At 34.0% G+C, this 26,428-nt stretch overlaps 1 protein-coding gene across 1 annotated transcript in view; it reads left to right on the top strand.

Moving 5' to 3' along the window:
* The first annotated feature begins 5,573 nt into the window (after nucleotides 1-5,573).
* LOC149572916 (protein FATTY ACID EXPORT 2, chloroplastic-like) overlaps nucleotides 5,574-26,428 on the top strand; it is a 52,833-nt gene continuing 31,978 nt past the window's right edge. The window contains exon 1 of the mRNA XM_089814023.1: nucleotides 5,574-5,965. Within this exon, the coding sequence (XP_089670149.1) occupies nucleotides 5,911-5,965 (55 nt within the window). The 5' untranslated portion in view covers nucleotides 5,574-5,910. The remainder of the gene's footprint in view (nucleotides 5,966-26,428) is intronic.

Raw genomic sequence — 26,428 nt, 5'->3', positions numbered from 1 at the left:
ATCTTGTCTCAGTGTGCATTAGCAACGAAACTCCTAATGTGGAATTTGCTAGCAGATTTCACCAACAAGGCAATAGATTGGCCCTTTAGATAGGTTGCAAATTACCCCAAGGCAATTCTAACAAGTGCTTAGATCTTTATTTTATTTTAATTACCTATTCCTCACAATCAAAATTGAAATTCCTTTTTTCGTATTGAAAGTGCAAAAAATTGCACTATCGAAGAAAATCAAGGCAAGGAGGATTAAGATAAATTAGGGTAAAATTAGATGTGGATAGTTAAGGAATCATTAAAGGTAATTTTAGTTCAATTCATTAGCGGCCTTGTTGAATAAATTGAAAACATAATTTGGGTGACTTTATGGGTCTTGGTGGAATAAAGGGAGTGAATTAATTGTTATAGATATATTTTTATCATATATTCAAATTTCTTTAATTATTATTAGAAGCTTATAAAGTATTTTCAAATTCAAGGAACACAAATCTCACCAAGGCATTAAAGGAAAAGCATTTTAAAATCTAGCTTGCAAAATTCAAGTCACAATCTTAATCTTTTATGTTTGATCAAAAATTAAAATCCAAAGTCTAATTGAGGATGTATGGTGGCAGGAAGGGGGTGGGATCTAGAAGGATTTTACTTTTTTAAAATTATAAGTTTCTTCATTTTATCTAATCTTGTTATCTCACAACTTTAATGCATCTTTATCTTGTTTTGCGAGGTGAATTTAGGAGGGGGAAAGCAAGGAATCTAGGAGATTCTTGAGGATTTATAGTGGAAAGAAAAAAACAAGCTGTCAAGAGCAAAATTTGGCTTGGGGTGCAATTTAAGTTCAAGAGAAAGAAAGGTTTGGCTATATGAAGACTTCAAGGAGTCCAATCAAGACTACAATTTTAAATTGCAAGTTCAAGTTTGAGGATGAAGATTAAAAGGTTCATGTATGCAAATTAATGTCAAAGCCATAAATAAAATTCCCAAGAGATGATGAAGACACAAAGGATAAATCAATTTGGGAAAATGAAACATCACAATCACCCTCAAGAAATTGATGTTTGGAAGATTTAATCAAAGTTAGGAATTTTGTCCCCTCATCAAAGGATTAAAAACATCTACAAGATAAGGATGATGAGGTGACAACATACTAAGTGCCCTATTTCCATATTGGTTGGAAAAAATCACTATGATTTTCTTATTTTCCCATGATGCGGTGCTCTCATGTAATTGGTTGCAAATTTGACAACCCTAATTAGGATTTGTGTAATTACATCTCAGCCCTTGATCTTGAATCAATCTTGGCCCTTCATTGTATTTGAGTAACTATAAAATGTCAAGGCCTTCTCATTTGTAATTCATTAGTTTTGGAGATGGTATTAAAGAGCTAGATTAGAGTAGGCTAGCTAAGGGAGAGACTTGATCAAATTGTTGCTATATGCTTTGGAAGTAATAGATAGTTCATTGTTGGTTCTTCAAGGTGAATTACTTGTTATTAATTTGAAGTGTTACATGGTTTCCTCAATCTTTTACTTGGAGTAGTTTTGGTTTCATGTTGAAGTATCTTAGCTTAATGGAAGTTATTGTGGATATTTACGTGTTTAACTTGAACAAATTTAGGCCACTAGCCTCGTACTAATGGTAAGGGTGTCTTGTGTGGTAAGTCGATGATTGAAAGTATTTAACTTCAATTGATATTCATTCTTTAGTTTGCTTTCATTTGATGAGATTGAAAGGGAGATATTGATGTGAAAACCAGTAAAGTGTTTCATAGAAGCTTGTCGTAGGTGGGTTAAGCCACTAGCAAGATTGCATCTAGTAGAGTTTATGTCCATCTATGATTCCTTGCATTCATAGTAAAGTAGATGTAGAAATAGAGGTTAGAAGTTTAAGTTGGAGTTGAAGTGGAAAAGTTAGATACGTTTTCACTGCACATTGTAAAGCCAAATCTTTAGAAGTGAAACAATTGACATCCACAAGAAACGTATGTGTTATTGTAGCATGATTTTTTAAAGTTCTATTTAGTGGCTTATTTATTTTCGTTGAATGGATGTGTTTCAAGTAATTCAAGTTCTCTATATTTTGAACCCTTTGTATCTTTTGTTTTACTTCTCTACCGATTTTACTGTCATTAGCTACAACATTGTACGCACATTGGTCAAAATTGATTTTCTGTTAGATGTATGTAAACATGTTTGTGCTATTCTAAATTGTGATATTCAGTCTTGATTGTCATTTATGTGCTTTGGTCATAAAGGCCTTAGGCTTAATAAAATGGAGGACAAAATCATTTCAACAGCTGAAACGTTATTCTAATTGACTTCAAAAATATATAGAATTGCCTAGAATGCTTAGAAGAATCTTATAATTGTTACAACATGCATAGTAGCAATTAAATAGAGGTAGCATTATCATTCATTGATTTAGATGTTTTAATAGTCATGGCATTTCAAGATGTCCAAACTTCGCTAAAAAGCATCCAAATTATTTTCCCAATGTTGCCATACTTTATAAGTGCTCAAATTGTTTTGGCTTGAGTAGGGTTAATTATTTTTACTTTCAAATTTTGATAGTTGCAAAAGAGTTTTCTCTCATGTGCAATAAGGATGTAGACTCTTAACTTCAAATAAATATTCTACAACTCAGAATGGATTAGGCAAAAGGTAATTTGGTAAAGGTAAATTATATTAAAAAGATGAACATTTATTTACAGACATACAACTATTAAAGGTATTAGTATGATATCACAAATTGTTATTAGAACAACAATACATATAAGTAAACATTTTTATGTGTTTAATGCTTTTAGATGTATAGATAGTTTAACATATATACATTTTTAATTACCAAATTTGTTTGTAATTCATATTAGAGGCCCTTTAAAATTTTCCCTATTCTTATTTGATAACTCATCTATCGCTATTTCAACCCTAAGATGTTAGTATCTAGCATTTTCCTTTAAGTAGGCAAGTGTATTAATCTTCTTCTCATCTATCTTTTTCATTACACTATTTATGACTCTCATTATTTTGGCTATTGTCACTGCTACTGTATTGAGTTCCTGTTATCATTGTGAAATGAAAATGAATTTTGCAATGAAGACTTTTCTGATCTCTTGTCTTCTTATTCTCTAAGAGAATTTTGTTGCAATGATATAATAAAGCATCACATTTCGACATCATATTATCAATAACACAAACATTTTACTTTATGTGTTCTTATTGTGTACACATCCAGATTTTATTTTATTTGGTGAGTAGCAAATAAGCCAATCAAGTAAGTTTTAGGCTAGAAACTTGATTCCTTGAAGCTTTGCAATAGAGATTACTATTCTACAACAATGCTTACGAAGCTAAAAGTTCTAGAATTTCTTTGTAATAAAAAAGGTTTTATATTAGTCTTGTTAATACATGTTTATTGTGTGGGATGAGCGAGAATGGTTGATATAAGAATAATTTTTATATAATATACTATTATATTTCATTATTTGCTTATATTTGTGATTGAGGTTACATTTAGGAGTATGATTAATTTTAGGATTAAAGTTATAATTTTTTTTTTAATGATTAAAATTAGGATAATGAATTATGATTAGATTGTCTTTACAATTTGAACTATGATATTGTATTTAAAAATACACTTACTTTTTTCCCATAAATATATCTTCCTACCTATTGCACCTTACTTGGTAGTAGATAATTACTATTAATATATAGAAATCTAAGATAATGAAACGAGTCATGGACCCCTAACGTTACCTTTCCTGTACAATTTAACATACTTTTTGTTCACAAGGGGCCATCTTACCTGCGTTATGATATGATATGATAGATTTTAATGACGTCCACGAGACTAAAGTAGTCTATGGGACCCATGCAATCGCCCTCCCGAGTCAGGAGCCAAACTAGTCAGTTGCAAAGTTTTGGTTAACTTGTCTCTTCTTCTTTGAATTTTGATAATCAACTCCGCTGTTCTCTTCACTTGATCTTCCTCAAATAAATAGTTGAAGTCCTTGTTCTGCAGAATTTTTGTATAATCAGATCTGATGTCGTTGTAAGTCAAGCATTCCATGACAAAGTGTTGCTCTGTCTCCACTGTTCCCATATTGCAGAATAAACATGTTCTGTCTGCCCACTCTTCCTTCGGAACTTGCCATCTACCAGTTTCACATCGCAGCTGATGTGAACTAGTTCTAATTTGTGCCATCAACATTTTTGCTTTCCAGTTAATAGGTGCCCTTATATAGACCTTTTCATCATGACTAGAAGTGGGATTAAATTCTTTAATGTAATAAGATTTTTTCCTCCCTATGTGTCTTGTCTACAGAATATTGCGAAATTTTTCATTGACAAACTTTTTTATTTCTTTAATGTTATCTGGGCAAGCTTGGATGTTGATATCCCATTTTTGCATCCATTTGTCATTTTGTTTCATCCATGTGCTTTTCCGCCTCACAAGTTTTTCTTCTATTACCAACTTGGGCCAACGATGTGTTTCTAGACCTTGGGTTTTCTTTAAATAGCTTAGCATTCGGATCAATGCGACGGCTTCTAATGGAAAGGAACCCACCTCCGCCAAAAGGATTTCATACGGAACTGTGGTCTTGACTTTAAGATTGCATGTGATAAAGTATTTTTGAATTCTTTCTACTTGCCGCCATTTCTGTTTGGACATACTACCGCCCCACACTTCACATCCGTATAGAATAACCGGAGTGACCAGCAAACCAAACGGAGTTTTCATGGTTGTCCAATCCCACAATTCTGTGTTCCTGCACTTGTTTTGTAAAGAGTATAACGCCTTCCAGCCCCCTTGGATCCTTTTCAATCTACAAGTATCCCAGTTGAGTTTGTTATGAAAATCGATGCCCAAGTATTTGTACTCTTCCACAATCTCGAGGGGGCTATTTTCAAACAAAAACTTGTCTTGTATGCCCCTATTCTTCTTTAGTGAGAAGATCATAATTTTGGTTTTGCTAGTGTTAACTTGCATTTCTACATCATGGCAAAAAAATTCTAGTGCTTTCAAGTGCTCTTTCAAACCTTTAGCTGTTCTAGCAAGAATTATGAGATCCTCTGCATATAAGAGCAATCTTATCACGAAGTGGGCCAGCTGCACCCCCTCACCATTGGTCTTGTTTATCCACTCTTCTAACTTGTCAATATAAAGCCCGAATAGTGTTGGAGAAAGCGGACACCCTTGCTTAACCCCGATGTTGCTGTCAAAATCTTCTGATATCCCTTCTGTCGTTCTGATTTTAGCTTTGACCTGCTCATATAATCTGTAAACCGCTGACCTAAGTTCTTTAGGGACATCCAACTCTACCATTCTATCCCACAGTTTATTACGTGGCACTGTTTCGAAAGCTTTTTTAAAGTCCACGAAACAACAAAAAGCCTCGTTCCCCGGAGTGTCCCAAACTTTCTCAATCAAATGCGTTGATCAGCCGATTAATGGATTCTCTTTTGATCCGTTAGACCATTGATCTCGTGATTAAAACCTTTCATTTCATTTCATTTCAGTGCATTATTTCACCGACAGCCAAGCATTCTAAATGCTTAAATTGAACATGAGCGGCGAACAGTTACGTCGACCATGGTGTGAACTGGGCAGCGTCATCGGTCGCTTCTACACATTCTCACTCTTCCCATTCAAATATTTTCTCATTCAAAGGAGGTGGCAAATTTCAACCGATTCCAACAATTTGTCTTTATTTGCACCTCATTGACCGTGTCTTCAAGAGCTCGTAACAACTGGTCTCTGTAATCGATTCCTCTTTATATCAAACGATCGACAAATTATAGTGTGCGGAGTCAGTGAGGGGCGGAAAGATTTCTCTGGAAGTAGCGGAAAGGGAGGAGAAGATAAAGTAGGCGACCCTGCCGGAAGTGAAGAAGAAGGAAAGGCAGAGCGTAAACAGAAGATGGCTTTATCAATGTCTCAACAATTAACAATCGCCTATGCGGGGTTGCTAGGAGGTAAACATCTCCCCGCACCATTTCAAGATTTAGTTTTTCTTTCTCATCGCTAACGAACACCCACAGAATGAGTAAGGTTTCTGCAAATAACTGCGAATTTAGTTTAGATCAACGTTTTCAGTCTGTAGCGGACATATTGCTGGCTGAAAGATTGATTTTTTCGCAGCTGATAATGTTAATTGGTTTTGATAAATTTCCTGTACTTTCTTGATGAAAGATTTGATTTTTGCATCGTCTGTGAAGTAAAAGTCTACAGCAAATTTTTCTATCAACATTGTGATTAACAGGATTTTTTTGTATTTGAAGCACAATTTATGAATAAGAAGGAAAATGAGATATATTGCATAACTAGATTTCGTTAGAAAAAAGAGGGAATAAATTAAAGGTCAAGGAGAGTGAATCTAATTTCTTTTCCTTTTCCTTTTAATTTTGATTTTGTAGTATGCTTAGAGTTCATCTTCTTGTTTCTTGTTTTCTGCTCTACTTTCTCCTTTTGCTTATTAAGTGGGTTATGCAATTTATTTCATTCATTCTATGTAATGCCCCCTCCTAGAAGTCCTGATTCTAAGAAGGATAAATTAATATAAATTTAAATTTAAATTGAGTTTAAGTTTTAATAAGGTCAATTTTGTCCATCAAAGAAAAAAGGTATACAAGGAAGATCAAGCAAGGAGTTGGAAGAATAATGAATGATTTTTATTATCCTTAGGAGCATGGAATTGCGGTTCAATCTGACCTGAGGATATGGCCCCATAAGGTCTGGAATTAGAAGATTGAATCTTTGAATTGCATTACTGAATAAGAGGATGAAAACCCTTGATTCATATCTGGGGCAATTTCACAGAGAGATTGCATAGAAGTTTCATGTGTTAGACACTTAGAATTCCTGTCAATAACTAGTGTAAATTTAGGGCACCTTTCAAAGATATTTTGATCAATTGTAATTTGCTGCAGATTTCGCTGCCGAAGATAATACAGAATTCTCTGAGCAGAATTCTAATTTTTTAAATTTTATATATAATTAATATTAATTGAAAATAAATATTATTTGTGTATATATAAATTAAATAGAAGTTATCATAGTTGTGCATGGAGTTTTTTATATGCAGTTTTTTCTCAAATAAAACATTATGTTCTGATGATGGTTTATAGAGTGTGAGCCAAAGTGTTAATGAAAAAGTTCACACTCAATTTTATTAGAAGCATTTGTCTTCACTACAATTTATTAATTATGCCCATTATTAGAACAGAAATGCGTATTTATTCACTTTACTCTGGTGTCTCCTAGAATGGAACGCATGAGCCCAAGAACATGAAAACTTGAGTACGAAATTTGAACAGTACATATGAGGATAGGAAAAAGTCCCAAATGACCTGGTCAAGACCATGATTTAAATGACATTTACCTTTTCCTATGATGTTTAATTTATTGACAAGAATGTATGGTACCATTAGATTTATCACTGGTTTAGGTACACAAAGATTTATCACTGATTTATGACCTGTTCAGCAGCATGTTTGATCAGAATATCAGTAAAACATGAATTACAAAATTGTGCAATTGAACCTGAAACAAACTTAACTAGCTTGCATCAGCTAATTCAACCAGAAAAAGAAATTGAATGGCAACAACCAAACAACTTTGACAAATTGTGAAAAAAGTTTTGGAAATACCAAGTTGGAAGAACAAATCCACTAGCTATTCATCAGAAATTACATAAGACAAATGAACACGATCTTAGACTCAACCATATGCACTATAAATGCAAGACAAGTAACATTTAACAAGCCAATGGAGTAGAGTGCTGAAAAGCTTTTAGTTGGGTCTTTTTAATAGAGAATGTAGTGAAGACGTATTTTTAGTCAAGTGTTTTTTAACATCTCTTAAATCTTCGTGGAGTAGGAAGAGGTTAATATCTCAATGCTGTGTGCATTAATCTTTTATAATTCTTCTCAAATGTGCTGAAAAAATAAGCCTGCATTTCTTTGTTTGCAAATTTCTGAAATGATGGTCCTGAATATTCCTCAATCTTGATTTGCCCTCTAGGAGGCATATTTAAAGCCATTAAAGAAAATGAAAGGTGCAAGAAGCTCAAGAGTGCTAGAAACTATATCACTTTGCTTGATATTTGTTGTAATTGCTAGGAGGTAATGCACTATGCAGTTCATTTAATCCAATTTCTGCATAACCTATGAGAGAAAAGCATGTATACAAGCTTATAAAATAACCATTATGTGTAGAGGTCAAATAAACAAGCCACAAGATAACACATGATGTACCATAGAGAAACACCGAAAAGGGAAAAACCAGACATCTAAAACTATTCATACTCCATCTTATTATTCTGCAATAAATCAATGCAAAACATTTACAAAGTTACAATGAGTACTTCTAAAACATCAAGCCTCTCTCATGCACCCTTCGTGTGTCCAAGCTTGAATCTACATGTATCCCATGCCATGCTTCACATATGCACTCAGAAAGACTCAATAATATGACAACCCACTCACACTTCCAACCTAAACCGCGATATGTGTGCTTGCTTATATAGACCCAAGCTCACACACACAACCAAGTGGTAAGATAAAACTATGCACCACAAAAGCATATAGCACAATACTATTGACTCCTCATTTTATATCAGGTACTAAATTTTCATCTTAAATATCTTTTCCCAACATTTAGTGAAATACATTTTTACGATTTACATTCAAAATATACCTTGATATTACTTACAACATATAAAGTGGTCCCAAAATCCTCTATGTACCCTAGATACCTAAATACACCACAAATAATAATAAATAAGAAATTATAAATATTATGCAAGATGTACAATACCTAATTCTCAACATTCTCCCACTTGTTTGTACACATTGCATATGGGTTGATCAATGAGATGCATCATCATAACCATATATGAAACCACATGAATCTCCAACATGCTTTTGTGCTCCATCAAGATACTTACAATAAAATGGCGAGTTCTATCTCAGGCAAGAACTCATCTCATCCTCCAACATGCCAACTATGGAAAAGAAGGAATGAGCCAAGGTGAAGATGCATCAATCAAAGAACACAAGCATCAAATATAATGTGATAACAAAGGCTTGTTGGAAATGACATCCACAACACATGCCGATACATCTAGCTATCCATACCTCTTAGATATAAACAACATCGGTAAACTCATGCCAAACACATATCAGATTATAAATGCAATCAAGTCTTTAGTATCAAACCTATCAATGAAGAGCATACTTATCCAGGAACTCCTGTTGCATGGGTAATGTTAAATCTGAAAATAAGGCATATAAAGTCTGCCAATCAATATTCATATCAAGGTGTGACAAATTTTATCAAAACACAAAGCACTATCACACATGCAACCCAAATAGGTGCATACTTTGTCACAAATATGTCACCATGCTCCCAAATAGTATAGTCATGAATCTCATGAAAGAAACCATAGAATGAAGAAAGAAAACCTATAGACCATAAATTGTCCTTCTACTAACACCTCAAAGAAGCAACCTTGTGTAACGTATGATCTCCTTACAACCCCAAATGAAAAGCCATAACAACACCCAACCTATTCAATTTCTTATATCAAACAAACATATGTATTACAATGCCAACATGAATGTAAGCTTCACAAACCAAGAAAATCAAACTTAAAATATCCATTTCCAATAAAGGAGATTATCCCAATAAAACATTTGCTAAGATCCCCATAATGACATCTTAATCTCAACATACGCATAAGGAGATAACCATGCTATCCACCTTTCAAAATGAATCCTCCAGAACTAGCCATCTGTCCATAGCTCAAGATCCATATCTATGCAAGTGTGATGTCCCTTTATCTGAAATAAGATTTAATAACAATAACAATAAAATATAAAAATAATAAATCATAAATACATATACACATGAATAAACAAATTTATAATAATAATATAATTACTAGACAATTTTGGGAATTCTATAGAAGACTATATTGCTCTCGATTCAGGACATGAAGATATAGAAACTATAGTATCAGCCTTCATTGCTTATTTACAATTACAAACATATAGTATTGTTATAAAGCAATTCATTAGCGGCAGGGATCGACAACCTATTTATACATAGACAAATATTTATAACCCAAGATAATGACGCAGCTGAGGCTTGAAGAGGAGTATCGACGTGTTGTATGAAAGAATACAATTGCCCGGGAAGATGATTAAGATCGGTAATGCAGCTCAATGCAATCAATCAAATATAAGTACCGACTTGTACGGAGTAACTCATATGTCTTTGGGAGATTTTTGATGGAGGAGTTTACCATGAAACAGAGAATACCATACGAAACACATGGAACAATGTAAAGGTCTGCCCCTTTTTACTGATTTTTTGTTTTCCAATTACTGTGATTTTGTCAAATAGTTTGCTTGCAACTGAACAATTGGCTTATTGAGTTTTATCTTGTTTGTTTGAAGGTTTGTAGTTGTTTGGACAGATTTAAGAATAAGATTGATAACTCAAATAAATTCTAAATACTACCATTGCATTCGCTTTCCACTATCAACAAAATCTATTCAAAGCATACATTAAGTCTTTCAAACTTGTACTACAGTACTAAGAACAAGTAACAGAAGTTTGATACTAAATTCTCTTAGTCCAATGAGTACAAACATTACTAGTGCATATCCATAATGCTGCTTATGGATGAAAACATATAGCAATAGCCCTTGCTTCCCACGTCCAGTCTTCTGTCTTTATTATCAACTTAATACAGTGCCCAGCAATTGATCATAGACTAATGCAGCTCCCTTGGTAGTGGTTCACAGCCGGGTGAAGAATTCTGATGTATTGTTAATGTCTCCAGCACAGCAGATTGTTTCCAGCAATGATTGACAGCTTAGGAAGGTCTGAATAAATCTGATACAGCAGTGAAGAAATGTGATACAGCAGTTTAATCTCTTCTAAATCCTTGGTACTTCACTTTCTAAACTCAAACTCTCAGCTCAAACCCTCCTCGAAATCGCAATCTTGATAAACAACAGTAACAGTGATTGATATGATTTTAAATGACAAATTTACCTTGAAGCTCAGTACACAAATCCCACTGACTGAATCTTGAACAGTGGGAAAAGTGCATATAGGGTTTCTGTCCCCTAGAGATAATCTCCACAATATTGCCAATTTCACAAATTATCCAAGCATGCTAAAAAGAGAGCCCTTCATTTCTTTTTATATACTTTCTCATGGGCTCAATCGTTTCGTCAATGTGGGATAAAAAACACATTGCTTTCTAAACTTACTATTTTCTTGTGGCCCCTATTTTCTTGCGGCTCCTATTTCTATCTGCGTGTTTTTTCTTTGATATTTCCCCTTTTACCTTTATATCTCCAACCTGTTATAAAATGAAGGGGGACTATTTCATTTATATGTCCCACAACTATTGAGTCATAGAGTATACATTAATAAAGTTGAATAATTAAATTTAACTTCATAAAATAACTTTATTAAGCATGATAAGTTTTATTGATGATAAATAATTGATTTGTTGATATAAAACAATTTATCATCAATCCTTTGTCACTGGATGTCCAAAAATGCCCATATTGACTCAGATCACATCAGAATGAACTGCAACTGAAATTACCCGGGGCAAATGACCTCCAAGTGCTTTTCATGTCCTGGTTAGCCTATGAGACCAAGGGGAAATAGGCTAACAACAACAGTATATTGTGAACTCTAGAAGGGGGATATTGCAAATGATAATGAGCAAGCTATAGCTCAACAAGGAAAGTTAAAAGTCGTTGAACATAAAGGATGTGCAAATAGTAACTATAAGAATATTGATGGTTATCAACCAAGGAAGATGTAGATACAAGCAACATCAATAATAGGGACGTAGAACATAGCTGACTTGTATTAATCGAAACTTGAAGATAGTAATATCATCTGAGCATAAACTAAGGAAAGACAACAACAGTTATTTAACAATAATTACATTAATTGATAAATTGAGAAGGTATTAATCAATGCAATGATAATGCGAAGACATCAATAATATAACTTGGAGAATCCACATGATTGATGGATACATTGTCATGAGTTGTTAATGAAACAGTAAAAGGCAAGATGGCCAACAATTATAAGAAGGATAAAGTAATACCAGTAATGTAATTCTCATCAATGAGGATTGAGTTGCAATAATATTTGTTGGAAGTATGCGACTTCTTTTGGAGAGATAAGAAACTATAAGAGAGGCATGTCTTTAATGCCAAAGAGATGCAACCATTTTTTTCTGCAATGTACATAAGGAGGTTGAAATCCTTCACTCAGAATCATGGGGGATTATTTCTTTATTTTATTCACCCTTTACAGATCATCTCAGTTAATAAGACTTGAACACCATCACAGCAAATAAGACTTACTTGAACATCATCTCAGTAAATAAGACATGAAGATCATATCAGTGAATAAGGTTTGAAGATCATCAGAAACAATCAATTTCTCTTATAGCAGATAAAGGACCACAGCAATATGAAGGATACAACAGTAATCGATCTCACTTCCAGCAAGAATTATAACAACTAGAAGACTTGCAGCATCAAATATAATACAAATCCTGTCCAACAAATAAAGATCAAGGTGATTTTAAGAATAACATTAGCAATCAAGATTCATTCACTGTGAAGAAGCAGTAGCATTGCATCAGCAATAGAATTTGATCCTTCTTGAGATCACTAATCAATACAATTAAGTCTCTCTCAACTATCAAATGCAGTCAGATAAAAGGAAATAAGAATACCAGCAGATAGGGAATTCATTGAGGCATCTAGAATCAATTGAACAGCAAAAGGAATAGGCAGCCATTAGATATCAAATCTGACGAGAACTTAGTTCTTAGCAACTAAGTAGAGGGATTCTCATTTGCAAAATAAGAGATTATATGAGCCAGAAAATAAGGATTAAGTTCAAGGACATTCTCATTTGAATGTTGCTATTCCTAGTAAGGAATTAAGGTAGAGATTATACATATCTGAAGATCAGTATATACTGCTAGAGTTAATGACATATGCATATGTGAGGATGGATATGCCAAGTTTAGGGTATCTATAAGGCTTGGAAAGAGATGAATCTCTTTGCGAGGATAATGCAACCATGAGGATGGATATGCCTAGTATAGGGTATCCGTGAGCACCTGTAACCGATCAATCCATGCTAAACCTCAAATGCAACACTTGCATAACTAGGAAGACCAAAGTACTCAATAATAAGAGGACCAAACAAGATAACTGTCAAAGTTCCAACCATAGAATTAGGAACCTAAACATTACATCATGATCTAGGCATCTCTTCCTAGGAGATAACATGCAATCAAAGCAAACATCTTGGTCATAAGGTAACTTCTATCATGTTGAACCTCTAACTAGCGTCAAGAGTAAATCATGACATAATACCAAACACACCCTAAACCAAGAATCGACATCTTCAATGGCATGAAGATAACCATCTCTTAAAGTTGAGCTTGCAAGTGTGAAAAATCCTTTTGGAACAACAGGACTTAAGAACACCTCCAAAATGTCTACAAACAATAAAGATCTTATTACAAACAATGAATCTACATAACTACCAATAACTCCCTCTAGATCATGTTACTGAATCACCCATGGCATCGTGTTAACCAGCTCCTAAATGAAAATCATCCATACATAAATGAAATGTCACTGTACTGAGTGAAACCGAGATCTCTGAGACAAGAAGATACAAGTGCCAAACATCATTGTCACAAGCTCCCATTGAAGTGCCTAAACAAGCTATCTATGACCTTGTTATAATGATCTCCTCGTTAAAAATCAACCAAAACCATGAGCCTCAAACAAGAAGATACACCGACAACAAATATCAATAATCAATCCTACAATGCCAATCCATCACTGTCAAAAGCTCCCTCTAAAAAGTGTAACCAAGCTATCATGACATTGTGATAAAACACGTGCTACAGGTCCCAACACTTTACTATGTCATGAGCCCTAATTAGTGTGTATGTTACAAATATATTCTAAACATATACACTCTATTTAAATACCTTATTACAATTGTTAACTAATAAATATGATATTAAACATTAGTATTAATCTTGATATCAATCACATTAATATTAATAATTAATATTAGTCTATAAATATTAAATAAAATAATTTATTATTATTACATTAACTATACTATAACATGATATCATATAAATCATATTACATTTATAAATTAATAAATACTAAAATAAAATGAGATATATAAAACAAGTTTCATTTAAAATATTAAATGAGATTAATTAGCTTTCTTATATGAAGTAAGATGTCCTAAAAAACCAAAAGATGCAACCTTTCAAACTAGGTTATATAAGTTTAAAGGTAAGATAATATGGACAATATCATAGAATTTAAACGAAAAGGACAACTGAAGAGAGGCTTCCAATGTAAGGATCATCACAGTGGTATTAGAGCTTTGATCCTGCCATCCTGCAAGGTAAAAGTAGAAAGGAGATTTAAAATAGAAGAAGCATGTCAAATCCCATCAGACATTTCGAAAAAACTTGAGATTATCAACATCCATCAATCCATATAAATTTGTAACCTCTAAATTTAAAGAGAGTGAAGAATATCAAATAGACGAGAAAGAAATCTGATAAGAAGTAAATAAACTACAAGAAGAATATATATAAAGGTTATAAAGCCTTGAATAAAAAAAATTAAGCGGCTTGAGCTAGCAAAGTGATGAGGATAGAATAGCCAAGAAATCCATCTGGTGTTGTCATGCTGAATCCTACAGCCAACACAACACAACCCATAAGGCAGGAAAAATATGACTACCACCAATGGACAAGAATTTGAAAGACTAAAATAATATAGGCAAATAACTATTGCCTACTCAGGAGAATAAATAATCACAACAATGACCACTGGGAGGAACGTCCAGTATAAGACAGCAAGCACATTATTTTGTTTCCACAGATAATTGGAGATTTCCTTGTTATAAGAACATAAGTATCAACCCGCCCTTTTTGGTGTCAAATCACCTATGATTCAAGACACGTATAAATCAGGAAATAGCACTATCTGAATTGGGGAAAGAAACAAGTAAAGGAGTTCAAGGGAAACTAAAGAAATAAATAAGGGTAGGTATAAAGAAATAAAACAAAAAAAGGGTGAATCATAAAAGTAAAGTGAGAAACCTGTGGCATTTACACAGAGACCAAAAACCTTTAGTGGGTAAAGGACACCATTTTAATAAGATGATAAAGCCCACTTGATAAGGAAGAAAGTATTGGGGGTCGGAGGATATTGGATAATGGAATAAAGTAAGAGAATAGTGGAAAAGAATAAGCATATTAATTTAAGTTGGTCATATTATTATGGGTGAACTATAATATTAATACATTTTATTTAGTATATGAGATGATTTTACATATACATATTATTCAAAGCTCATACATTTATGAGTGAATATATTGAAATAGGAAATAAAGTTCAAGTGAAAATTAAATGGAAGTATTTACAAGTTATTCAGAATATACATAAAATTCATTCCAAGTAAACATGAATGTGAAGGGATTGGGATGGTGTTAGTGAACAGATTGTCTTCAAAATAAATACATACAAATTGACCCAAAGACGCCCAGACAAGAAGACTTTAACTAGCACTAATAGTTGGGTCACTTTGCTATTGAAGAGCGGAAGCACCCTTTGAATTTATTCGGGTACAGCTCCCAGTGTAAGATTTACAATGAATCAACTAAAATATCACTGATAATGCTTTTAACCTGAAAGCAAGAAAGGCTTACAAACATCTACACGTAAACACATAATAGATGCGAAAAGGAAGATGAACAATTGGAAATAATGAATAAATGACACAAAGTCCATTTGTTTAGACTTTACATAACAAAGAGAACGAAAACAAGGAAAAAACTTTCCATCCTGTTGAGAAAATGAAGAGTCCAAGCTTTAGGAACCTTGAAGACAAACGCATTTGGAAAACAGTGATACTAAAATGCATTTAGAGAAAACTGAAAATTATACAAAGATCATAATTAGTGGAAAGATAAATGCTCGAACTCAAAGTCTTGATATGCAATTATCTCTTGTATCTCCCTTCTCTAATGTGCAAAAGATTACATAGATCTTATTACATCTTTGCATCAGAATCACTACTTAGAAGAAATAAACATTCCCTCCCTTACATTACGATTAAAATCAAGATTTCCCCCGTCCCTAGCATCGAGTCCATAAAAAGAAAAAAGAAAAAGCTCTGCTCTTCCACAGTCCACAATTTGCTTTCTTTTCCTCTTAGAAGAATTGAAACCCTTGAATTGCCTTTCTCTAGCCTATTTAACACTTGGTTATTCCCGATAACTTACTTTTTAGTTGCGAGAACTGATTTCCTTTTTTTTTTGGATTTATTTCCTTTCTCAATATGTTAGGTATGTGTCCTTCATATATTGCTTCAAAGGTTGTGTGGATTTCCTAGAGAATTCTCTGTTATATGAGGATTGATCAAATCTGTTACTCCAAGATCTATTTCTGGTTCTTGATGTCATGCTTGGGATGGATGCTCGACATGCCATGACATCAATAGCACATGTGCGCATTCCTCATTCACTGGGATCTTTATGGAATGAAGGCCTGAGACTTGAAGTTCAATGTGATCCAACATCATGTCAATGTCGTTGCCAATCAAGAAAAAGGAAAGCCTGGAATATCTCTAACCTCCTTCGATTATGACTCAGGTGCATCAAATTCACAAGTTTTTCTTGCTTTGAAAGAAACTATCTGAAGTTCTCGGACATTTAAGAATATTTACATTGGCTCATCATTGGCAATTACTTGTGGTGTGATAGATGCCATGTCCGACATCTCTGCATAGAATAACACTTGTGACAATTTCAACATACGATGGACAACTACCAATCCATGTGTTCAATGCCTCCCATGTGACAGATTGTGGTACACCATTTGAGAATCTGCCATTTTGTAGATTGGGCCAGTTGTTGAATATCACATATCTTTGTATTTATCTTTCATGAGGGTCTCGATCGACAATGGGGAGCTCGTTTTTCTTTATATTGGGACTTTTACCTTCAAGCTTGAAGATGGAATGGAGCCAACATGAGTTGAATCTCAAAATCGTGTCTCTTATGTAAACCACCAATGGTATACGCTAAACAATGCTTTTATGATTCGGGCATTATGTCAAACAATTGGCAGGTGTCTGTCATTACCATGTTCATGCATATTCAACTTTATTGTAAACGCCACTATTTCTTTCTTTCTTGTTTGTCTGCAAGTCGAATTCCTGAGAACAATTGCTCTTGGGCCCGCACCTCCCATGTTATCAAGACGGGTGTGACATTGATGGCATACCTCTATCTCCACCATGGGCATCCATGTTGAAGATCTCTTACTAATTTCCCTTAGACCTCCCGCTACGTACTCACCAAACTTGAGTATTTAGTCAAAGAGTTCACATGCGTTGTCGATGCTCCAACAGATTGGGTTTGATGGAAGTTGACACTTGTTATTTTATCCCTTGCAGTCAATCACGAGCCATCAATCTTCCTCAGGTTTTATAGCCATGACACAAACAAGATGTAGTTGTATTGATATTTTGCTTTGACGATTAGAAATGGCTTCATGGGATCAAGTTTCTATCTGCAGCTTAATGTGGCAACAGGGATATAAAGCATCGATGATCATGGAGAGGATAATTGATCCCGGGTCTAGCCCATCAATATCTTAACCGACAGTTTATAAGAATTAACAATTTGAATTGCTAAGGGGATAGTGCAATACGATATTTGACTTTGACCTTTTTGGTTCGAGTCAATACTCATGGAGTTGCATCTTTGTCATTTGGTATTGCAAATACGAGCATGCCCTTCTTGGAATGATGAGTGTGGTTCTTCGCATATTTTATGCATTACTGCCCAACCTCGTGGATCCCGACCACCATAGGAGTTAATACAACACTTGTTATATCTGAATGAACCAAAAATGGGTGAAGCCTCACTGATATTACTTCGGGATGTCATCTTTATTCATTGTGTTGACCATCATTGAGGTATTAAATCTTCCGCATATCAGCATTTGATTGATCTTTGGGGACTGATTAGAAGCTTAGATAGCCTCATGCTTGCCTTTTAAAGCATCAAATATGAACCCAATGTGTCTTAATGTGAAGGTGAATTAAAACAAGTGAACTCTCACCCAACACTCCGAGTCTTTGTTGCGGAATATGCTAGGTGTAATCTTAGTACCGATCCCAATCATTCAAACTATTTGTACAGTTATGTGCTCGATTGATCGGGCTATACACCATAAATAGATTGACATTCCTGTCTCTTATAACTTAATTGATAGTAATAATGTGATCATGAGCATTGGCATATGTTGTCCGAACTTGAAATCTGGACCATTGAATTTGCATTTTGAAACACTGAATTCGAATCGCAACACTATGTCAAACCTTGAACTTTGAACCTCATGCTGATGGATCTAATAATGGCACTTGAATTTGTACGTTAGGAATTTGAACCTTAATCTGAACCTTGACACTTCGAATCTACAACACAAGATTTGAATTTTGAACTTTTGATCTTCAAATCACTGGACTTCGGTACTGAACCTACAAGATGAAACATTTCGAACCACTTCAAACCACTTTGAACCATTGTTCGAAGGAGTTCAAGACCATAAATTGAAAATTTAAATTTCTGAGTGTATTATGGGTACCAATAGATGGTTTTAGCCAATTCTCTTATTCTCTCACTATGCTTCTAGGAGTTGATAGATGCTATTGTGGAGGGAGAGACAAAGTAAAATCAAAGCATATATTGGTGTCAAGCGCCCTACAACAAGTAAACCCACACTCTCCTTAGGATAGGTGTAAGAGGGAAGGAAGGAATCAAAGTTAAACCATGCTAATTACTAGAAGAATTACAAGATATAAATGTCATTACTCAAAATCAATTAAATTGTTTACTTAGTAATGATTGCTAAACCTTGATTATTGTTAGCCTATGAGTAGGGGCCATTATTCAAAATTCTTTCTGTTTAAATTCATAGTGGGTAGGGAGTGTGCATAGGGGGAGGGGTAAATTGCTCACTTTGGGGTAAGAGAATCTCGAGGTGATTGTGTCCAAACTTGAGTAACAATAAATCTACCATCCACTATAGAATCAAGCACATACTGAATGGATAGGGAGTTTGCACAAAGGGAGAAGTAAATGGCTCACTTTGGGGCAAGAGAATCCCAAGTAGATCATCTCCAAATTTGAGTAGCAGTAAATCTACCATCCACTATAAAATTAAGCACGTACTGAGTGGGTAGGGAATGTGCACATGAGGAGTAAATTGCTCACTCAGGGGCAAGAGAATCACAATATGGCTAAAGATCTAAGGGAGCCCCAAGTAGATCATGTCGAAACTTGAGCAACAGTAAATCTAGCATCCACTACAGAAATAGGCATGTGAGAAAAAGTCTGCAGTGAGGGGATAACTACTAAGACACCCTATTGTAGTGCTAGCTCAAGGAAAGTTGCTAAAAGACACATTGTAATGTCCCCATTTTTAAAAGGTTCCTGCAGTTGGCTTGGTCAGTTGACCATTGCGACCCTGGTGGGCTGACAGTGGGATTTGAGAGTTTCAGTTGTGGGGTCATAGACTTTCCAACAACCTATGGTGTGTTTTGGCTCTATTTGAGGGACTTATTATTTATAGTAAGTCAAGCAGTTGGTTTTGATGAGCTCAGTTGAGCTAGAGGAGTTGAGTGATGCACTCAGTTTTTATTTTGGGCTTTTGGTTTGGGCTCCAAGAATCTTGGAGGGAGTGTCTATTTATAGTAAGTCACCCCACCAAGTTCATTCATCATCTTTCTTCATTAGGATCACTTTGGTGTTGTCAGATTTGAATTCTGATGCTTCTTTAGTTGTTTTTGCAAGATGGTTGAATTATTATTATTATTCATCTAAATATGTTGAGGTTGCTATTTTTGTTGGTGTTTAATGTTGGTCACCTTAGTATCATAGTTCGTTGGAACCGGGTTGAAAAGTTTTAAATTGTGGGCACAAGAAACAGTGGCCTTTGTTAGACTATTATGTTATGGTGGAAAAGGTCATTTTTGGAGCCAAAAGCTAATAAATTATTTTATAATGGCACTTTATTATATTTTAATGTTGTGTGGAGGAAGCTTCTTAAGTGAAGTTCATTTGGGAAACTTGTGCCATTTGGAGATTATAAATATGAAAGGCCATTTGATGGGAAAGGCATCCAATTGATTATTTTGCTTTTGTCGATTTGGTGAGTTTATCTGAGGTTGATGATGTATGTGCCCTTGCTGAAGTATAAGGGTTTGAAGCTGATTGTTCTTTCCACAGCTGAGGTATTGTGGTTAAGTCTGAGAATTATTTTAGTTGAATTGAAAGTCTCTTTTCTGTGATTGCTGTGGTTAAGGAGACTAATCTGACTGAGTGTGATTTTTGCAAATAAGTTGAGGTTGATTATATTCTGCACTTAAAGACAAGTATATTGGTAGCTATTGACCTACCTGGGCACTTAGTTTAACAGTTTCAGCTTTGATTTATTATCTGCTACCAAACTCCAAGTTTCATGTGCCTGGGTGTCCACATTTGTGCCATTTGTGGGGGGTCCGATCTCTTCTTGAGTGGCTGCTATATCATTACAAGGCAGCGTTACATATTCAGAGGGTTGTGTATAACCTCTAGGGGCCTGCAACAAAGTTTAGAGAGGCCAGCATTTGCTTCAGGCCCTGCTATCTGATCAAGAAGGACTGCGATTGAAAATTATGTCCTGTGATTTCAGTAAGGAGGCCTGAGATTGGTTTATAGAGGTCTGCGGGTGCTAGAAGGGACCTGCAATTCATTACTTTGGGCCAGTGTTGGTGACTGTAGAAGCCACATTGGCTGTTGTAGCTTGGATAATAAATTCTAAAGGCTGTGATCTGTTTGGTGTAAAATTGTTTTGCTCAAGAGTTGTATGGACTTGCAGGGATCACTATTGTGTCTTAAATCAGGTTCTTCATATCTCCATATTTCAATCAATTGTAATACAGTTTGCAGCTATTTAATTTTTATAAAATCAGAACTAGTGAATATAATATTTGCAATTGCTACTAAGTCTATTTGGCATTGTCATTTACATTTGGATTTACATTCTTGCGAAAATTGAATAAAAAAAAAAAAAACATTCCAAACAACATATGAACAGTAATACTAATAATGTGTTTGCACACAATGTCAAACCACTAATTAGCAAAGGAAATTGGAGTTATTAAGTTATAACCAGGCAGGGTTTATTACACACATCTTCAAGAACTTTTGATTTCCAGACAGAGGAGAGGAGTGCAACAATTATGGTCAAAGTCGGTAAAATATTCCTTACCCTTTGCTTATTTCAAATTGTAAAAATAATCTAACAGAGTTTTAATCATTTATACTCTTTGTATACATCATGTCTTCATGCATTAATGTGTTTTCTTCATGTCTTCTTTGCGTCTTCATGCATTCATATCTCTACCTCGTGTTTGCATTGTGTTTTCATGCATTGATGTGTCTACTTCATGTATGCTTAGTGTTTTCATTCATATGCTCTTACATAGGCCATCATATATTAACACACCTAATTTTGCAAGTGCTTAACACATAGGTATGCGAGACAATGAACAAGATTGCAGCCAAAGCCTCTCACATCAATTGCTTGAGGACAAGCAAATTTGTGAGGTGTGGACTTGTCATGAGCCCTAATTAGTGTGTATGTTATAAATATACCCTAAACATATACACTCTATTTAAATACCTTCTTACATTTGTTTATTAATAAATATGATATTAAGCATTATTATTAATCTTGATATCAATCATGGCAACATTAATGATTAATATTAGTCTATAAATATTAAATACTAATAAAATAAGATACAATCTATTATTATTAAATTAACTATACTATAACATGATATCATATAAATTGTATTACATTTATAAATTCATAAATACTAAAATAAAATGAGATATATAAAATAAATCTTATTTAAAATATTAAATGAAATTAATTAGCATTCTTATATGAAGTGAGATGTCCTTAAAAATCAAAAGATGCAACCTTTCAAACTAAAGGTTATATAATTTAAAAGTAAGAAAATGGGAGGGACATTATTACAGACTTTTAATGAAAAGGACAACTGAAGAGAGGTTGCCAATGTAAGGATCATCACAGATTATCATCCATCATCTTATCTCAAAGCAAATATACCAATGTACAAATGACGATAAACAAGGCTAACAATAAAACAGTGAATCAATCTAGTGAATATGACAGTCCACATCTGATTCATCCCACTGCAACTAAATAGGCCATACACACCTACAAGTTGCATAACCTATAGATTACAAACATCAAAATATGCAAACTTATCATCGCATTAGTAATTCTCAAACTGAAATATCAAAGAGTATAATCTTGTAGACACCAAAGACATGACAATAAACAAGGCCAACAATAAAACAGTGAATCAATCTAGTGAATATGACAGTCCACATCCAATTCATCCCACTGCAACTAAATAGGCCATATACACCTACAAGTTGCATAACCTATAGATTACAAACATCAAAATATGCAAACTCATCATAACATTAGTAATTCACAAACTGAAATATCAAAGAGTATAATCTTGTAGACACCAAAGACTTAAACACCGATCAACCAAAAATCTGATTTGTGAAACATGTGCACAAATGAGTAACCATGGTCAAGGAATCAAACAAGCATCCAAGATATAAGAACAACCTCCTAATATCAAACCAAATCATTGCCAAACCAACACAAACCTAATCATGTCATGTCAATGCAAAATGTACCTAGATTGCCATGACCCCATAATCACCACCAATGCTGTACCTACAGTCAACGATTACCAACATGAGACTCCAAGCCTCCAATCAAGTCCAAAAATGTTCTCAAAACTGAAGACAGCTTGTATACCTATCACCATCAAAGTCCAACTTTGCAAAACACCTGTAAACCTGGACAAAGAAGTACCAAATCTGAACATCAGCTGTTTCATGATGAATATCACAAAAACATGTACTCCTCAAGGTTTTACCTGTCAACTTGTCCCAATGCTCACATAATCACACCTCGAATCTCAAACACCTACAAGTGATCAAACAAGTATTTAGCTCTTTTTGCACCAAATCCATAAGCACCACCATGCAGTACACTGTACAAAATTGGAATGATGTGAAAAGAGGTGGGGATATCTCAATTAGGTCTTCAAACGGGGGACATGAGAACGTCATTCTACATTGCAAAGATAGACATACACTCCTTGATACCACATGTAAGTCTATGAGAGAAAGTAAGCAGTAAATACGATTCATATACTCTTCTAATCAGTAGGTCACAAGATAGGTAAGTAGTACATCAATGTGCTATACAGCCTATTCTCCGTAACTTGAAATGGAAGAGAGAGAGCATCATCAAAGTGATATTCACCTTGTCATGAAGCATTACACTTTCGTGTGCTACTCCATTGAAGGAGCCCATCCATCAGAAAGGATCCAGGAAGACTTGGGCAACATGCATGATAGAATCTAAATCACTCGGAATCATTGTTAAGGTAAACATATCTATAAGCTAATGCAATGTGTATCTAATGCACTTGTCTATTGGTAAATATAGTGTGGAAGAGTGTCAAACAATCTTAAGCAATGCATCTATGGATGTATTAAATGACAATGACTGTTTACGACACAAAAATGTTCCGATCATCTCACTTCCATATTTTGGCATTCTACGTGAAAGAAAATAAATATCTAGAAGACAAAGCCCACAGTGACATTTTTCCAAACCATATATTCCCAATGCAATCACATTTATCAATAGTCTGCCAAGGAAACAATTTCATGTTCTAACCATAATTCCTAAATCCTATTTCAGACAATGATACAAGGGACAAATGATCTTACATCCTCATTTGGTAACTTTCCAAATCTACAACTCTTTATAGGATTCAGTGGAAGGGATTCAATTATTTAATAATACATTTATACATTGCATATCTTCATGATTTAATCTCCTAACAATTTTCAATATGGTGATTTTCAGTGAAACGGGCAGTGTTTAAATGGTCATAACTTTTACTTTATTGGACATAATTCAAAACTTCTATGTGTGTTTTGAAAGGTGAAAGAACGAAGAACAAAATGCAAAAAGACTGTAGCACAATTCTTAGGCATGTGTAAGCAGTTCTCTGTGCAACTCAGCTCATTATTTATACCCAGAACAGCACTTGACAACAGGGCAACCTTAATTCTAGCTATTTATAACTCATGCCTTATATAATAAATCAGTTGTCTAACACAAGTTGTTTGACATTCAGGACTGCCTTGGATGAAATATGCTTTTCATAAGTAATAAATATACATTAGAAGTGAATTCACTAAATGATTACACTAGCATAAGTTCAATAGTGAACATTAGAGAACTCACTATCATTTATTTACGAGAATTAGTGGTTGACCTGTGTAACCTTGGTGTTCAGGTAATTAAATATTTCAGGACCAATTATTTTCTTCTTCAATCTTTAGTTTTTGGGTTTTCTTTTTGTACCAATGTTTATTTACTTTGGCTTCCTTTTAATTTTTAGAGAGCTCTGTTCTGCTTATGTTTCTTGACATGTTTTAACATTGTTAATCAATAAATCCAAGGTAAATGCACTGTAGACATCCAAAGGAGTCAAATGAATTGAGAATGGAATGCTAGAGAAGATTTTTGGAATTATTTGCATGCTAGACAATGCATCATCATTCCAGGAGCCTTTCATAAACATGCTCAGAATTCTTTTCACTGAAATTCCATGTTCTCACACTCATCTGGAAAAACCTTATCAGATTGTGAAATTCATCCAATAAGGGTACCTGGCACCAATAATGGTAGTTTTGATTCATATTGTATCAGGTATAGAAGTTTGGAAATTTATCTTACCAGCAATATTTATACATTGATTGCTTAGTTTCCACCATTAATTTTATAAACAATTCTGGCTACTAGAGTTATCCTTTGTGGACTGTGTATCCCTGTTCACATTTGGATGAAAATTAGATGTATAACTAAACATCAACTAATTCAATGCACAGTAGGATACTAATGTCGGAAATTCATAGAGAATTGTGAGTTATACATATCCCAACTATTCAAGATGCAAATAAGATAGCAAGAAGAATTTGAAGATAACAATTCATAAACAAAGAAAAGCTCTATGTTTTATCCGAACAATGATTTTATAAGAGCATATAAACATGAATCAATTAGATATAAGCCCATGTTATATATCTGATTAAGCATTGTTAGTTATCAATGGCTTCTCTCCACAGGTGAGAAGTGACTAAGTATGGTTTATTTAAATACCACTTGATATATACTAAATGTATAATTTTGTCAATTGCATAGCCTTGTTATCAAGTTAGTTCCAAATTTCCAATAGCATGAGATATAACAGAACTACTTGACATTTTGATAAGAAACTCTCAACAGTATAATAGTTGAGTAAAAGCCACCCCTTTAGCCATTTTTCCATTGGAGCTCAACATCTCTATAATGCTTTCATTAAGCAGTTTTCAAAGCTCAATGTTCAGCTATTCTCTGGTGCTTTCTTGCAGCCATGGAGCTTGTAACTTTAGCAACAATGCTCCCCTCAGGAAACAATACATTTTCTGCCATGTATAAATTTCCTCCATAATGTAACCAGTCTATTTCCTTTCATACATCAGGTAGAGGATCCTAACACCCCTCTCCCCCCCACCCCCCCGAAAAAAAATAAAATTATGTGTTGTACATATAAATTTTTGCCTTCACTCAATCTGAAATGTAATGCCACAAGACGTACATGCAAATGTGAAAGCATTGCTAGGGCATGTAGGATGTAGAAAGTATTACAATAATGGATAAACGTCTATTATTAGTTAATGGTAATCTATTGGTAATCTATTGTATATATTAGAATGTTTTTAATATTTAGTTAGCTGTAGTTATCTGTTAGCTTTCTTTTGTAGGAAATATCACTTTATTCTTTTGTATATATAGACCTCTCGGTCTCTGTTAATAACACGCAAATATTTTACCAATTACTTCGTAATAGGAAGATTGGTATCTTTATTTAATGTTTTGATTTTTTTCTGCTTCTAAATATATTTTAACCCTTCTCCATTTAAATAAAATAAAATATAACAAAGTTGTATTAACATATATCAATTTTATAAATAATAATATTTATTTTATTTCTTATTATATACTATTATTTGTCAACATTAAAATATAATGTTATTAGTATTATTTCTACTTTCTCTATATAATAGCAACACATTCTTATGCTATTTTATCTTATGA

The sequence above is a fragment of the Cupressus sempervirens genome, chromosome 2 (genome assembly GCF_028749045.1).
Source record: "Cupressus sempervirens isolate cs-2001-9-10 chromosome 2, ASM2874904v1, whole genome shotgun sequence".
NCBI classification, from domain to species: Eukaryota; Viridiplantae; Streptophyta; class Pinopsida; order Cupressales; family Cupressaceae; genus Cupressus; species Cupressus sempervirens.
The sequence above is the reverse complement of the archived record's forward strand: the minus strand, read 5'-3'. Positions and strand labels throughout refer to the sequence as shown.